This window comes from Nicotiana tabacum, chromosome 10 (assembly GCF_000715075.1).
Source record: "Nicotiana tabacum cultivar K326 chromosome 10, ASM71507v2, whole genome shotgun sequence".
Classification (NCBI taxonomy): Eukaryota; Viridiplantae; Streptophyta; class Magnoliopsida; order Solanales; family Solanaceae; genus Nicotiana; species Nicotiana tabacum.
Genome location: NC_134089.1, coordinates 106,409,241 through 106,426,757, shown reverse-complemented (window position 1 = coordinate 106,426,757; position 17,517 = coordinate 106,409,241). Strand labels below are relative to the sequence as shown.

Genomic DNA, 17,517 nt, shown 5'->3' with positions numbered 1-17,517 from the left:
ATATTTGAAGTTATCCAAAAATTGGGTATTAATTAAACTTGTTTGAGTACAAATTCGATGGATGGTGCAAATTGGGCGTCACATAAAAATTTTACCAATCTATGTGAACGGTAATTCTCTCAAAAAATAAAAAGGAAAGGAAAAACAAAAATAACGGCCAAATTAGCCAAAGAGGGTAAAACAGAGTGGTAAAATTCCCAAAAGGGGAAGAAGGAGCAAATCTACTGAGTAGCAGTGTTCAGTGAGCATGTAAAAAAACTTCTGCGGCACACCCTCCCAAAGTCCGTCTGAATCAATCACTAAATAAAGAGTACTTAAAAGCATATACCAGACGCGAATCGTAAAAAGGATCTTCGTCCGCATCTTAATTCGTCTCTGGAAAATTGCCGATCTTGGTACAACACACATATGGTTTGTGCAGATCGGTAATGGCGAACTTCTTAGCTCAGTTTCAAAGTATTAAAAATACTTGCGATCACGTCGTCATTGCCGGTAACAAATCTCACCTCTTACTTCAATTTCTCTACTCATTTTATACAAACCCTAGCTTCATTTGCGCTCTTCTCAATTACTTTTTTCATGTATTTAGTTTTTAGTAGTTTAATTTGAGTTATAGTTCCAATGTTTAGCGTTAACGCCGGCCACTGCCGCTTCAACTATATTAGCAACGTGATGGATCAATGTCTCCTAGTTTAGATCACTTAGAAATGTTACGAGGACTACTTCAGATATAGAGAGGCAATTTAAGACGAAAATGCAGAACTTGATTAAAACTATGCTATTTTTTCTTAAAAAGTAACGATTTCATTGTAATCTGTCGGAATCAATATGAAGTTAGCTAATAGCAGAACATAATGGATGCAAAGGATGCATATAGGTTATACCTTCTCAAAAAAAAAAAAAAAAAAGAAGAAGAAGAAGAAGGAGGATGCATATAGGTGATATTGACTAGTTGGATTAAGGCTCAGTTGTTGTTGCACTTATTATTTCGTCCAGTATTTGTCAGCTGACTTGTATGTTATATAGAGATGAATGAAATTTTGGGACTATGTAGTTTTAAAGAACTCCTAGTTTACTTTAAACAAGTTATTTTGTATTGAAAGGAAAATGGCTAATTGGATTTAGAGAAATTATATAGCAGAACCAAAAGTTTGTGATTCAGTAGTAGTTGGTTGGTATATACATTATTTTACTTCGATATATGTTTGAATTACGTGGTACAACTGTGGCTCGTAAGTCTGTTGTGTGTCCAATATACTTGCCGCTTTACTGAAGTTATGCTCACCTTGAATATTGGAAAGGTAAAACATGCTTGTTTACTAGGGGGAAGCTTTTGTAGTTGGTGCATTTTCTTGGCTTCTATACTTCAGGCTCATGTGTGGGCATGCTACCTGGAGTGTAATCTTTAAATGCGCTACTACTATGTACTCTCTCCAAATTTAGTAAATGTACTTGTACAAGTAACCTCCCTCCTTTTCTTTTGAAGGGAAGACATACTACTACTAGTTTCCTGTTCCCATTTCTGGCTCTACTAATACTTCTAGTTTAAAAACCTTAATCTGGAGCTTTATGAGCTGCACAGTGCCGTCATCAGACATAAAAACACATAAACTGAGAGCTGTAGAATGATTAGTTCTTCTTGTAACTTTTTAATTTTGTACATTATCTTGTACGGGCCAGTAGCTCAACTCCATTTTCCAATAAATTACTCTGCAGTTGAAGATGTCAGTGATTTATGGCCCCTTGTAAAGAAGGGTTTTGAAGACCATTTGCCATTCAAGAAGAGCTTTTCTGAATAACAAGACCCGTAATCCTGTGCTTGTGGATGAACTGCCAGCTGAATACATATTGACAACAGACTCAAGACTTCGTAGCCGATTTCCTCAAGAGCAATCCTTATTTTGGTTCCGAGAGCCGTATGCCACTGTGGTTCTTGTCTCTTGTGAGGTAGGAAGCATATTTAACTTCTTAAATTTGACTATTCTATCTTGGTTCATTATTCAATAGACATAAAGGCTTTGAATGAGTTTGTAAAAGCGTTTGAAGGAGGTAGTGATAGATTATAGCGCGAATGAACCATTAAATAAGGCACTGTAACGAAATAAAATTTTCTTTCATCTTTTTGTTCTAGCTCTAAGTAATTTATGGAGCATGTTTTTCCTTATTTGTCACAATGTCATAAGCTGATGGTTTACTCTTCAAAACTTTCAATGATTAGAGCAGAGGCGTATCTAGGATTTTAATAACAGGGTGCACCATTATGTTAATTAAAAAGGGCATGGGGAATTAGGAATTTGTTTATTTATAAGTTATAGAAAGAATTAATTAAAAAGAACTATAGGGACCGAACTCCCTAACTTGAGGGACAAAAGGGGCACTTAGTCACTAGTGCACTAGAGTAGTCACTTGAGCATGGATGGCCACAAATATATTTAGGTACATAACCTGAAAAATTAGTACTGGTTATACATAGCCTAGGGAGGGGAGCATGGGTGCATGTACCCCACCCCCTCCACATACATCCGCCCTTGGATTAGAGGGCAATGACCTGGCCGTGTTGAGGTAGCCCAAGTATATGGACCATTCACATAAACGTGCATGTCGCAAGAAGTTAGTGGTGGTTCAGGGTTACCGAGAAGGAAGAGGTAGGGGAGAACAGATTTAGACTTGTTAGCTTTTAAATTCAGCTCCTGTCTTGGGAGGACTATGCTAATATAGTGCTGGTGGTTGAGTGGAGGAATATTGTGGTTAAAATATAAAAGAGAAGGTAAGTGGAGCCAGCGTTATTAGCTTATATTCCTGTTTGGATAGGACTAAGGCACTAAGCTCATAATGATTGGTGGCTGAAATGGAGAAATCCTTTTTTTGTATAAGGTAATAAAAGTTTTTTGACAAATTTTGGGCGTAAAACCTACATACAAGAGGTACACCAAAAAAAGTGAAGTCCTACATAAAAATATAATTCTCTACGAATTACACCCAATCTTCTTTTTGAAGAGGAACTTCATGGGTGCACCAAAAAGAAATAAGAGATAAAGACTACTTTTCAATTGTATAAAATTCATTTCTATCTCTTCAAAAGCTCTCTTATTTTTCTCTCCAAAGAACCCGCTTAAGTGCCAAAGGAGCCACATTTCTAGCCCTATATCTGCTCTTCTTTCTACCACGGTTCCAGTTGAGCATGACATCTTTCACGGTTTCTGGCATCACACACGAGATATGGAGGAATCTTATGCCAAGTAGTGTCTGTTTAGAGAAAAAATGGTGGTCGGGCAAAGCGAGTGAGAATTTTTTGAAGGTGGGTAATACTAGAATAGGGCAGTGCCGGCTCAAGGGCCAAGCGACTGAAGCGGATGCTTTAGGCCCCCAAATCTTTTAGGCCCCTAATTATTAAAAGTAGGTCTTATGTGTTAATTTTTTTTTTTCAAAAAATATTTAATAATTCAATGAAAAATTTAAAATCTAAAGAATTGTTTGTTATGTAATTGAAAGTGACTATATATACATTTTTGGTAATGTACATATATAATCCAAATTATTTTTATTCTCTTTTTCATTCTCATAAAAATACCTTGTATTTTAGGTTCTCTATTCTTTTCCCTTTTAAGCTATCTATTCTCATAAAAACAAGTGTTGAAGGGCATTGAATTAATCAAATTGCATGTTTTCTTCATTCTTTCTCGAGTTGTTAGGCATTGCAGCAAGCAAACCGACAATGAAAGTTTGTTTTAATATTAAGTTACAACTTCTAGAGTCAATTTTATTATATTGTTCTAACTTGTTATTCTCTTTTCTTTCTTTTTTTAATTTGAAATTTGTTATTATCTTTTTATATTTTACTTTGTAGGTTTATATTGCTTTTTATACGATTAATTATAAATATATCAACTAGAAAGTATGAATCATGTAATTACTCAAAATTCATAAAAAGGAAAAAAATGAAACTTTAATGCAACATCATAACGGAGCTCTTGATAAATTTTTAATCGACAATAAAAAATAAATTAAAAAATAATAAGATTGCTCTTTAGAATATGAACAAGTCACTAAGTTGATTGGAAGTGCATACGTGAAAGGAAATAATAAAAAATATAAGAACTTTGCATCTAAAAATACTACAAAATATAAACTTTGTATAATGTACGAAACTTTTGTAATAAAATATTAAGGCCTCTAATTAAAGTTTGGCTTTAGGCCACCTAGTAACTTGAGCCGCCACTGGAATAGGGCAAGTTATATGCCTAGTTTATAAGATTGAGACATGTAGCTGGTTATACGCATGATTGATTCAGCGAAATGGCCCACTCAAACTCATTTTCTTGGATTTTCACGTTAGAAGTTGGTTTTCCCTAGTGGCGGACTGCATGATCTTTTATTTAAGAAAACTGCTTATAAATTAGCATTCATCCTTCTTAGAAGGAATTGAATTGGACAAGAAGTTCTAGTTATGCATAAAAAAATCATTGCCCTCTTATTGAGGGATAAAATTGGCAGTTGAGGAAAACCCTGAAGTTCTTTCACCTTTGAGTTTCTAAGTTGTGATGGTCCTTTAAGTTTGTTTTTTTTTTTTTTAATCTGTCAAGTTGTTTAGTTTTTTTGACAGCCTCTTCTAGCTTAAACTGCTTACCTAACATCCGGCGTTTACTCTACTTCTGCTTCTTTTGTTGTGAAGATAGTTTCTTGTTTGTATATAGTAAAGATTGACAGCTTCTTTTTTCCCTTGCTAGGATCTTGATGAGTTTAAGACTATTCTCAAGCCACGCCTAAAGTTAATAGTTCAAAATGATGAACGGGAGTGGTTCATCATCTTCGTATCTAAAGCGCCATCTCACAATGATCAGGCTACCAAGATGGCGAAAAAAGTATATGCAAAACTTGAAGTTGATTTTAGCTCCAAGAAGAGAGAAAGGTGCCTCTGCTGCTAATTATATGAGTACTGATTTTGCAATTAATAAGTGTGCTGATTCATTGCCACTCATGCATCTCAAATTGTTTTACAAAGGAGTCTGTTGGGTTGTTATTCAATGTCCCGACTTCTCTTTCTTTCCAGAAGAAATCGACTGAATGGGAAACTTTAAAGAATATTTTATTGAGCATTAGAGCAATTTTTTATCAGTAAAGATTTATATTAATAATAAAAACCAGCAAAATTGACCATTACAGCAACTTGCAAGAGGTACAGGGATCCTACACCTGATCTCCATCTTAATTCTTACTTCTTCCAGTCAATAGAAACCATTAGTGCATCTTCTTTCTGGATATCATCACCAAGGACGGTTACTTTGTGGTACTAAAAAGAAGGCTAATTAGAATAGTTATCATTCTTCCGCTCATGTATTTTGGTATTATGCTACCATTTCATTTGACAAGTTGTCATACTGCTAACTTTCACTGCATGTGGTCTATATTATCTGCCTCGAGTTAAATTAGTATTTTCTTCAGATCTCTATGATACTCATCCAGTTAAAGCATTGAGTTAAATGACATATTAAAATTATGTGAAATCAGAAAGACGTAGACCGAAGTTTACCCAACTATTATTTTGTTTCTTTTTGAATAATTTTTTAACAGCCAAAATATATTCTCTCTCAAACCTATTTGGATATGTTGTATAGATGTTGCAAACTAGATTTTCATGGACCTGATACAAATTTCTGGGATGACTTGGAAGCTAAGATAATGGAATGCATCAGAAATACACTTGATAGACGCGTTCAGTTTTATGAAGAGGAAATACGGAAGCTCAGTGAACAGCGCTTCATGCCTGTGTGGAACTTCTGTAACTTCTTCATTTTGAAGGTAATAATGTTGAGAAATATACCTTCCCTCCTTAACGAAATGGTTAAAATAGTTCTTCATCATTAGTAGGATTGTCATATGCTAGTACCTGGTTTTACAAATATAGAGAAGTTTCATCTTTTAGCAATCTATACATGATTTCAAAGATGGCCTGTTTGGAAGGCATTTTAGTGCGATACATCTTCTGTTGCTGATTATAACAGTTAGTAATGAGTTAGTTTTATGCTTTATAACAGGTAGCAGGTTAGGTCTGGATAATCTAAGTTTAGTAGGTTAGCTTTTGATAGTCTAAGTGAATATATTATGCTTATGTGGAGTTGCCTCAAACTATTGCATTGTTTGCTCAGCATTAGATTTGTGTCAGGAGGATCCATGTTCTAGAATTTCTAGTAACAATTTTCTCTCATTTAACAGGAAAGCCTGGCTTTTATGTTTGAGATTGCTCATCTCCATGAAGATGCATTACGTGAATATGATGAACTAGAACTCTGCTACTTGGAAACAGGTGCTTAATGGTTGACTCTTAATCTTCAAGATGGATCAATGCTAATTGTTTAAATTCACTGCTGAAACATAGTCGTCCTTCTCGTTTGATTTAAACCTCTTTACTTAGCCATCTTTACAAGTCTACCTCCTTTTTTATTGTGCTATCGGATTTTAAAGGAAGCAGCATTTCTATTTCAATTTCTCTCTTTTTTTTAATCAGGTAAGAGCATTTCTATTTCAACTAACTTTCTTCCTCTATTAGTTATTTTTGTTGTTGTTCAAAATTGAGTAGATTGAGGAATTCTTGACTGACAATTTCAATTACTTGTCCAAGACAAAAGGATGGGCCGTGTGAAAATATATTTGTGCATCATAAACATATCTTTCTACTGTCAATTCCCCCGAAAGTCTGAAACTCTTTTGGACTTTGTTAGCTCCTTGACTTTAGACTAGGCCTTTAGTAATAGAGATAACTTTGTCTTTTTTCTTTTCCTTGCTCTGTAAATTTTGCATCTTCTTGATGCCTTTTTATTGAAATCAATTACCTTGTCAAAAAGCATAGTCTACTTGTTTCCATGTGTAGCTTTAAAACATCTCAATGTTATCTAGAAGAACGAGGTCCTTTTGGCACAGTTTACAAGGATTGCTGGCAAGTTTTACTTTCTTCCATTTGATGCTTGTTTGTTAGTTGACATTGTTCTATTCTGTAGCCCAGGAGTGTCTAGTGATTGGTGTAATTGAATAGCTTTTGTGCTTAATTGCTAATTTTGTTCCTACTATTTAGTAGGTGACCTTAGTTCTCAATAAAATACAACTTTATCAACAGAGAAGCATATCTCCACCATGTGCATAGTCCGTATGGTGTCTGTCTGTCAATCAAAGTTTGAAATAGATTGCCTCGATCAAGAGATTCTTTTTCCTTAAGAAATGTCGTAATTGAGAAATCCTCAAATATCTCTGTTAACCCTGAAAGGATCTCTAATTTCTCTACGGAGTTTGTCAAACCTATGTATATGTGAATTTGCATTATGTCCTACGATCTCAGTGCTCTTCATAAGTTATAGAACCAAAGATGCTTGCAGACAATCCTTACTTTATTACGATTGGTTCCAGTCCAGTAGTTCTTTTGACAGAAGATACTTTTATAGTTCCTGATTCTGATTTTTACTAGTACTTCGTAACAATGAAGATTGGCGTGAAAGAAGAAATGCTAAATCAATTTAATTTGATGACATAAGATCATCAGTGTCCTTTCTTTCTCATCCCTGAGGTCTGTACAATGAGAAACCACTGTGATAGTCTACTGATTTCTGTTATGCTTTGAAGTGTAGTATTTAGGCTAACTTGATTTGCTCTAATAGTCTGATGGTTTCTGGTTATGAAGATTGCTAAAGCTGATAACTGACCCGATCTTCATCTCACATATTGAATAGTGAATATGACTGGGAAACAGAGGGACTTTGGAGGAATGGACAGCGAAGATGATCAGGCGGCATTGCTCAACCCAGGAAAAAAAGCACTTAACCAGATTGTTCAGGATGATTCTTTTAGGGAATTTGACTTCAGGCAGTATCTATTTGCCTGCCAATCAAAGGTGAGTATGGAAAGACCTATGATTAAAATAGGCTAGTTTCTGCACAAGGTAAATCTCTTTAATTATTCAGTCGGAGGAAAGATACATACTGCATTCTCTTGCTTTCATCGTCCTTCTCTCTGTTGTGACATGCCAAAAATGTTGCCCCAACAAAAGATGAAAGGAACTCAAGTGCAATTTCTAGTAATGCTCCAATATGTAAATTTTTGGAACTGACATAGTTGCTCCGAGACTTGCAACCCTAGCAAGTGAAATCAATTTGCTCATTCCTAATCCATCACGTGCATTTTGAAAGAGGATTATAGAAATTAGAAGAGGAAGTTCAGCTGATTAACCTGCTAGGGAATTTTATGACTTCAATTTTGGGCGGATTCGTATCTGTTACTAGATCTTTTGATACTTCTTCAGTCTTCCTTGTACTTCTCCACGGTCCCGCAACATGATAAAGCTGTCAATGGATCAGCAAAGCAACAATATTGTATTAGCCATATGATGCCCTCATGTATGAGCACTCTTACAATGATGAGGATCCCTCATGGCTTTAACTGGATGAGTACAACAGCTTTTCCCCCAAATTTCTGGAAATTAGTGTTTTCTTGAGTCTCTGTGTATGTTATTGCTATAGCTGAAGACATTCAGATTTTTTGTGGTTGAAAAAGATAATGGAAATTCTATGTGAACCATACTTTCTCATTTTGTAGTACGGGTTGTTTCCAACTGTAGTAGCTGCCTCGTTCTACTTTCATGTTTAGCATAATTCCATGATCCTGATAAGTGATAATACTCTAGCAAATTCTTGTAGCTCGAAAAAATATAAAACTTATCAGATATCTACTGAGGGAGGATAAGTTCTAAATATGTTCCTCATTTTTCATCTGCACCTTTATGAAGAGCATTTAGTGGCTAAATAATTCTCACCGGTGCTCAACTTTGAGGAAATGTCTTTGTTAGTTTTAGGAAGCGATTAGCATTTAAAGGTATGAATTCTTCTCCAGTTTAATTGTTTGGTTGGGTTTCGCGTGTCACATTTATTACTTATTCTTTGCAGCTATTGAAATACCTTTTTGGCTACTGTTCTGCCGTTTATATGTTCAGAACACTAATTGGAATAGAAAGATACTGCAATATGAAAGATTGTATCATGCTCCTAAGTTCAACCCCCTGGAACCCAATAAATGATTAAAGCAAAAAAGAAGTAAGAAGATAGAAAGAGCTGACATCACTTTTCTTAGCGCCTGTATTATCTTAAGCATCTGTCTGATGATGTTTAATCACGACTTATTTTTCCATTAATACCTGCAGCTTCTCTTTAAGCTGAGTCGACCATTTGAAGTAGCATCGAGGGGGCATTCATTTATTATTAGCTTCTCAAAGGCGTTAGCCCTTCATGAGGTAATGAGACATTCTCTTCTACCTGCTTCATCATTTCTATTACCTGAGAGGATTGAATTCTTTTTTTTAAAAAACTTCAAATCCTCTTTTTATTTTTCATTTCGATCCTTTTGCGTTAAAAGACAACTTAATTACCAGTGTTAGAATGAAATGGGTCTGAATAGCGTGGAACATATATAAATGATTCATTTAGCTCCATCTATATTGGGATTGAGGTGTAGCTGATTAATTGATATTTCATATGCGCTTCTCTTTGTTCCAGAGTATATTACCCTTCTGCATGCGCGAGGTATGGGTTATAACCGGTTCCTTGGCTTTAATCACCGCAACTGCTTCTGAATATAAAGATGAACAACTGGCGGCTGACATTGAGAAAGAGTTTTACCGTGTTCAGGGGGGCCTTTATTCTTTATGCCGTACTAAGGTAAACTAAGCTATGCCTCAGAGGTATCATCTTTTGTGGTCAAATGTATCTACTGAAGACTAACCTTAATCCTGACCATCCTATGCAAAATTATTGTCTGATGATTTTTGAAATGCTCGTCACGTGTATGCAGCTTGGGCTGCCATTTTGCTCAAATTTTCAAATAATTTTGATTCTTGACTCAGTTGCTGTTCCTTTAGCTTACATATAACAGATTACTATCTGCCTTCCACTGAAAGCTTGTAATGGTTGTGGCAGTTCATGCGGCTGGCATATTTAATTGGTTATGGATTACATATTGAAAGAAGTCCTGTGAACAGGTAATCATGCTGTTTGCTCTAGACAACACCTTTTTTGTATTGGCACAGTTTTTTGAACCAACCATCCTAAAGGAGGATAATCCTAGTCATACAATAAAGGCTGATTAATTTAATGAAAAACTTATGTCATTATCTGGAATTTTTGGATCCGTTGGTAAAGATGTAATAGGGTGCTCTTTGTAGGTGCTGTCTGCTCTGTTTTGTACTCTTGATACACTTTTCATTAATAATACTTTACCTTATCATCTTTTTTAATGATAGTTTACGTATATTTGCATTCTTTTGAGCAGTGCTTCACTTAGCATGCTGCCTTGGCCTAAGCCAGCAGTTTGGCCTTCTCTTCCACCCGATGCTTCATCTGAGGTTCTTGTGAAAGAAAAGGTGCGTTTTTACTCACGGTATCATGGAATAGAAGTCAAAAAGCATGCCCATTTGAAAGCATACCATTCTTTTGGTGTGTGGAGAATGCATGAGGAGAACTGGTTTTCTTCTATAGCTATTGCCTAGCTGAAAATTTTATAATAATGATATGCAGGAAAAGGTGTCTGGTTTGTAAAGTTAAAATCCTCCTTTCTCATCAACTGTCAGACGTTGAAAGAAGGACTCATCCTGTAGGGTAAAAGATAAGCTTAGGAATGAATATGTTGCATATAGGCAACCTACTGACATATACGAACTAAAAAATAAGCAACTAAAAAAGCTAGAGGTTTGACGAATCATTGTAGTACACAAATAGCTAATAATACTTGAGTTGTAAGTAGATGAGATAAAATTTATAGCTAATATTACTTGAGTTGTAAGTAGATGAGATAAAATTTTCATGTTCTGACCTTCAATCTAAGTTCATGGTGCCATTGGCAGGGTGAACACTTTTATAATAGACTAACTGACATGAATATTTGAGTTTTCTCTTGGGTACCTGCATTCCCCTGTTAATCATATTGTTCCTTGGCCCATTTCAAAATTTCAAAGGTCTGCTTAGCCAGCAATAATGGGTCAAATATCACTTTTTGATCATTTGCATTTATGTTTTCAGTTGAGATGCCTTCTGATACCCTTGGCCACTATTTCTTTGCAGATGATATTTCAAGAAAGTCCGCGGGTTAAGCATTTTGGTATTCAGAGGAAGCCTTTGCCTCTAGAACCATCCGTACTTTTGCGGGAAGCAAATCGCAGAAGAGCTTCTCTTTCTGCTGGGAATGTGTTTGAAATGTTTGATGGACATCCAAATGCAATTGATGGGTAATGGAGATTGATTAAGATGAATTCTTTATTTGTACTTTTTGTTCAAGTGCATTTGTATACTTAACAAGGTAAATGTTGGTGGGTGATAGGCTGTTTTGAGATTATCAGTTCCCATGATTTGAAAACTTTAGAAGTTTGATACTTTTGCTATATTTGCTTAGGAAGCAACAAGCTTATGGCACCACTTTGACTTCTTGACTCTTAATGCATTTCTGCTTTTACTCATCACCGTTGTGCAGTTGAAAATTGCTCTCTTTTAAAAAACAGCAACATATTGAACAATCAGTAAGGTGAATAAACACTGCTATCAACCACACACGTGCTATTTTGAGGGAATCAGTAAGTACTAATGGAGGATATTCAACTTAAGTAGACTATTTTAGCTGATTTCAGGGTGTAATTATTATATGGATGCATGGACAAAGATTATGGTTTACGTCAGTGTAAGTATGTTTGATTAGTCCAAGAATTATTTCGTGAGAACATCATTAACAGAAAGCAGGGCACATAAAAAGGGATGACTGGCCTATATCGTTTTCATGAATTTCTTTTCTGGTCTTTTAACTAAGGATGTTTTCGTGAGGCTGTATCGTAAAAAACTGAAAATTAAATTAGAACATTGGTGTTAGTTTCTCCCAGAGGCTTCAAATTTTCATACTCCATTAAAAAGAATGAATTTATTTCCCTTTTAGTCCGTTTAAAAAAGAATGACCCCTTTCTAAATTTGGAAACAATGTAACTTCAAACTTTTCATTTTACCCTTAATGAGATGATCTATCTCCACATAAATATCTATGGATTGTTTGACCACAAGTTTCAAAAGTCTTCTATTCTTTCTTAAACTCTGTGCCCAGTCAACTAGGTTTTCTTTTTGAAATGAAGGGAGTATGTTTTATTTTGAACCTCGAAGGCTGAGCTCTAACCTTGTCGTCATCTGCTGACAGCTCAGGTTCAATGTCCTCACCAGCAAAAGCACAGTTGATATCAATGTCTAGAACTAACTCTTCGCCTGGAAACTTTGAGAGCTCAATTGGCCGGCCTTTGAGGCTTTCAGAAATTTGTGTTGCTGCTGAGCATGGTTTGCGGAGTACAATTTCTGACACAGAACTGTGGAAATCATTGTCTTCTGTCCAGGAATTTGAGGTACCTATCTTCTCTAAGGACTATATATGTACCTGTGAATAGGAATGGTACTTTGAAATAGAGTTATGTATACTACTTGTTAGCAGGCATGATACTTCAAGTTTGAGTTCTGCATAAATCTTTTTTGATTGCCGTGAATTGGAGACCTTGACATTCGTTATTCAGCAGCAAATTGATTTTGCGTCTTTATGTAGAATCATGTTTTTTTAATCTTCCTCATTCCTTAATGCAATTCTAATAATTTTTATTCTTAGGAAAAATACCTGGAGCTGTCAAAAGGTGCTGCCAACAATTATCATCGTTCATGGTGGAAGAGGCATGGAGTTGTACTTGATGGTGAAATTGCAGCTGTCTTCCATAAGAACGGAAATTATGATCTTGCTGCAAAATTGTATGAAAAGGTTTGTGCTCTTTATTCTGGTGAAGGATGGCAAAATCTTTTGGCTGAGGTCCTTCCCAATTTAGCTGAGTGCCAAAAGGAACTTGGTGATCAAGCCGGCTATCTATCTTCATGTGTGAGATTGCTCTCATTGGATAAAGGATTGTTCTCCAGCAAGGAACGTCAAGCATTTCAGTCTGAAGTTGTTCGTCTTGCTCATAGTGAGATGGAGCACACTGTGCCTCTAGATGTGTCCTCACTGATAACATTTTCTGGCAATCCTGGACCACCGCTGCAGCTTTGTGATGGCGATCCTGGTACCCTCTCTGTCACTGTATGGAGTGGATTTCCTGATGACATTACTCTTGAATCACTTAGTCTCACTCTCACAGCCACAACTAATACCGATGAGGGTGTTAAGGTAATCTGTTTGACTCACTGTTGCTTTTTCTCTAGTAGTTTTTAGAAAGTGAGTATTCTAGTGTAATAAGTCTGAATTTTTATCCTCAGGCAATAAAAAGATCCGGTGCTACGATATTAAAGCCAGGAAGGAATATAATCATGGTCAATTTACCTCCGCAAAGACCTGGTTCTTATGTTTTGGGGGTTCTTACAGGGAAAATCGGCCTACTCAGTTTTAGATCTCACAGCTTTTCAAAGGGTGCTCCTGCAGATAGTGATGATTTTATGAGTTATGAGAAGCCAACAAGGCCAATCTTAAAGGTAATTTATCTGTCATATATATGGGAGAGAAAAAAATGAATTGTGAAGGCTGTGATGTGTATTCCAAAAGGATAGAGAATCATCCTTCGCTTCTATCCTCAAATATTCTTAGTGATTCTTTTGTATGCAAATGATCTACTATTATACATAATGATCATCTGAAAGGCATTCAATATTTCTTTAACTTTTTTGAAAGGTGTTCAAGCCGAGGTCTCTGGTCGATCTTACTGCTGCTATTTCATCTGCTTTATTGATGAATGAACCTCAGTGGGTTGGAATAATTGTGAAGCCAATTAATTACTCTCTTAAGGGTGCAATTCTGCACATAGACACTGGTCCTGGGTTGACTATTGAAAATTCGCTTAAGATTGAAATTGAGAGTCACATGAATGGGCACCCAGATGAGTCAGATCATTCTGAAGGTTCTAAAGATGACAGATCTCCAGCTGCTCCAGAAGTAAAGCAAATGTCTCTTCACGATGGAATTATTGAGCTGCCTGATTGGGCAAGCAACATAACTTCTGTTTTGTGGATCCCTGTACGTGCTACCAGTGAGGGACTTCCTAAAGGCGCTCCTGCAGGTGATGATTAATAACCTAGTGGTGGTTCAAACAGCATAATCATGGCTCCTTAAATCTGTTTTTTTCCACTGTCTAAACACCTGCTTTACCTATCAGGTGCAGTTGTTCCCCAGAGACAGAACCTAGTGGAGGGATTAAGAACAATAGCTTTGAAACTTGAATTTGGGGTGTCGCGGAACCAAATATTTGAAAGGTTAGCTTCACTTTTTCATTTCATATGTGTATTCTTGTTAGTGAAACTAATCTGGAATCTATCTCTTTGCAGGACAATTGCAGTGCACTTCACTGACCCCTTTTCTGTAAGTACACGAGTTACGGACAAAAGCACTGATGGTAAACTGCTTTTGCAGGTAATCTTTCATGTCTCCTTTGTTTCGCGGAGTTTGGGGGGGGGGGGGGGTAGAGTAGTCATTTGTGTTTCAGTTTCAGGCTAGAGTAGTCATTTGTGTTTCAGTTTCAGGCTAGAGTAGTCATTTGTGTTTCAGTTTCAGGCTAGAGTAGTCATTCTTTCTGTCGAATGGTGGTTCTTTATAATTATTTTGGACGGCTGAATTATGTAATAGAAATAGAGAAGAAGAATAAATGGGCTTCAAGAGAAGAAAAGACGTAGAGGATGCAAGAACCCCTCTGAGTTTGCATCCTTTGTGTTAGGAGGAATATTTCCAGTTTTATAGTCAGTTTTCCCTTGGGTTACACTACCTGGAAATGCAGGCGCTTGTCTCTGTTGTCTGGAGTTGTGTTTTACGGAATTGTCATTGCAGATTCAGGAAATTGCATGACCTGCATGAATGCCAACTTACTCATGGTTGTTATTGTTTCATGCTTTTGTCTAGGTGATACTGCAATCACAAGTACAAGCTACATTGACCATCTACGACTCTTGGCTTGATCTTCAAGAAGGCTTTGCTCACACTGGAAATGGTGATAAAAGGCCAATCTCTGGCTTCTTCCCCCTAGTGATCTCTCCCAAATCTAGAGCTGGAATTCTCTTCAGTATATGCCTGGGGACTACACCAGTAGAAGGCACGCCCTGTTATTTTCTCACTTATTCACAGTCATTATTGTTTGTCCTTTATGTACTGAGCCTGATACTAAAGCACCTAATCATGGCATATCATCCACTAAGCACCTAATCATGGCATATCATCCACTACAGTTTCTGCAATACTGGGGAAATCTTGGACGGCACTTATCCCTGATCTGATTAGCTATAGACCAAAAGCAGAAAAGAAGATAAAATATCTACTGGAGTCTACTAGGGATTATTCCTTTATGGACAGTTGATAGGGGATTATTTTGAATTGTGTGAAGGAGGAAAGTGCTTGCAAGTTTTTTTCCCAATTTTTGAAACACATATGAACCATTTTAAGAAGCATCTAATGATCTTTTATTATCTTAATTTTCACTCTTCACTTTGTCTTTTTTTTGGTTTGTTTAGAAGGAGCTGAGATCGTGTGTCCTGAGAGCATTTTAAATATTAGATTTGGTATTTTGGGAAATAGAGCTGCTGGAGCGCATGACCTCAATGCTGAGGAACCTATAAGACCTGATGGATCGACTCAGAGTCTGATTTTCAAGAGCTCTCTTCTTTTACAGAGACCCGTGCTTGACCCTTGCTTTGCAGTCGGTTTTCTGCCTCTTTCTTCAACTGGTCTTCAGGTTGGACAGCTTGTTAGCATGAGATGGAGAGTTGAAAGGTTAAAGAGTCTGGAGAAATGTGCAGCTTCTGAAAACAATGTAAGTGTTTCACCTGATAGTCTGCTATCCTCTTTGGGGAGTGGCAATTTCAATGTTAATCCTGCCTGTGCATACAAATTGCTCAACCTTTCAGTAATGTTAAGCTGTTTTACTGTTGTAATCAATCATTTGGGTGATTTACTGGATAACTCTGTTGTGTTTTCCTGACATCTACTTTGAATTTACGAGAAAGCTTATTCTTTTCTACCAAAATTTTGAAATAAAAGAAAGTGATGTAAAATTCAAAATGGAGCCCTGGCTGCTGATGCACATGTATATCTTTTTAATCTAGTTAGTCTTGTAAATTTCTTGCATCTTGTAAAAATTAACTCGTAATTCTGTAAATATCATAATGGACACATTCAAGATGACAAATGCATGTTTTTTTATATGCTCATGCAAGGATGATGTCCTATACGAGGTCCACGCAAATTCAGATCACTGGATGATTGCTGGGAGGAAAAGGGGACATGTCTGTCTGTCCACAAAACAAGGTTTCTTCAAGATGTTAATTTGTTTCTTATGGTTTTTGACTTTCAACTTGTATTTCAAGTGCTTCTGTACATTTATATGTACTCTGCTGTACTCATGCTTGTTTTGTACTCCGACAGGATCGAGAATAACTATTGCAGTATTATGCTTGCCACTGGTTGCTGGATATGTTCGTCCTCCTCAGTTGGGCTTGCCAAATGTTGACAAGGCAAATATTTGTTGCAATCCTCCTAGTCCACATTTGGTGTGCGTCTTCCCTCCAGCTTTGAGTTCTTCTTTCTGCATACCGGCCTGAAGATTTTGGTCATCATTCTGACCTTTACAATTGGATTGATCGTCGGCGTCCTTTCTCGTTTAAAAAGGCATGAGCATCAAGTGGACGATTTAACTTGAAAACGTCAAATCTGCCAGTGTTTGTACAATATGTATTCTTTTTCCAAGTTGCAACAATAGAGAATGTGAGCTTTTGCACGTTAAAGGTGTAGACTTATTGCTGTATCATATACTCATGTACAGAGAACATTTTTGCTTGTACAATAGAGGAGATTCTGAGATGATTTCCTTGTACACGGAACAGTTGTAAGGAGATAGATGAAATTAATAGGTAAGGAGATTGGTTTTCTACAATACAATGTGCATGCTCTGACCAACTGCTCTTGTTCTTATGAAAATGTTCGATGTGATAAAGTAATATGCGCTGTATGCCTTGCTCTTTTGGTTCCTGTCGGAAATGGGCGTTGACCAGACATTGTTGGAGATTGTATGGATTATAAACATTGGATTTAAGTTATATGCATTAACAGTGATAAATGTTATTTAACCAGTTATAAAGATTATCAACCAATGCTAGGAGTCTTAAATGGAGTTACCTGCAATTACTGGATTACCTTTTGATCTGACCATTAGTGCACATAACTCAGACTCAAAACATATATCATTTATTAAGGCGATCCAGTTAAATGTTATTAGCAGTGATATCATTTCTCCATGGGTAATGCTACTTGCATGTATGCGACAGTGCGAGGCTTTGTATGGGGTGTATGTGAATTAATGTACTGCAATCTTGTATATTGAGTAATCAATACAATCATATTGCTCATTTCTTATTTCCGGCGATTCACTTAGCTGCCGTTTTCAAGGTGTTCTGTCATCGAACTTTTTGGTAGAGCTATACCATCTCAGTCTTGTCATGTGTGTATGCT

General features: G+C 36.5%; 1 protein-coding gene across 1 annotated transcript; it reads left to right on the top strand.

Moving 5' to 3' along the window:
• Window positions 1-278: 278 nt before the first annotated feature.
• LOC107808054 (trafficking protein particle complex II-specific subunit 130 homolog) lies at window positions 279-16,942 on the top strand. Its single transcript, XM_075223175.1, is given in 22 exon segments — window positions 279-492; window positions 1,717-1,781; window positions 1,783-1,947; window positions 4,728-4,909; window positions 5,616-5,799; window positions 6,214-6,304; window positions 7,719-7,879; window positions 9,182-9,271; window positions 9,534-9,695; window positions 9,954-10,015; window positions 10,306-10,396; window positions 11,094-11,257; window positions 12,205-12,403; window positions 12,658-13,203; window positions 13,293-13,505; window positions 13,702-14,086; window positions 14,183-14,279; window positions 14,352-14,436; window positions 14,920-15,109; window positions 15,525-15,823; window positions 16,227-16,317; window positions 16,435-16,942. Coding segments are annotated over 22 exon segments (3,762 nt in total). The 5' UTR covers window positions 279-428; the 3' UTR covers window positions 16,611-16,942.
• The last annotated feature ends 575 nt before the right edge of the window (window positions 16,943-17,517 follow it).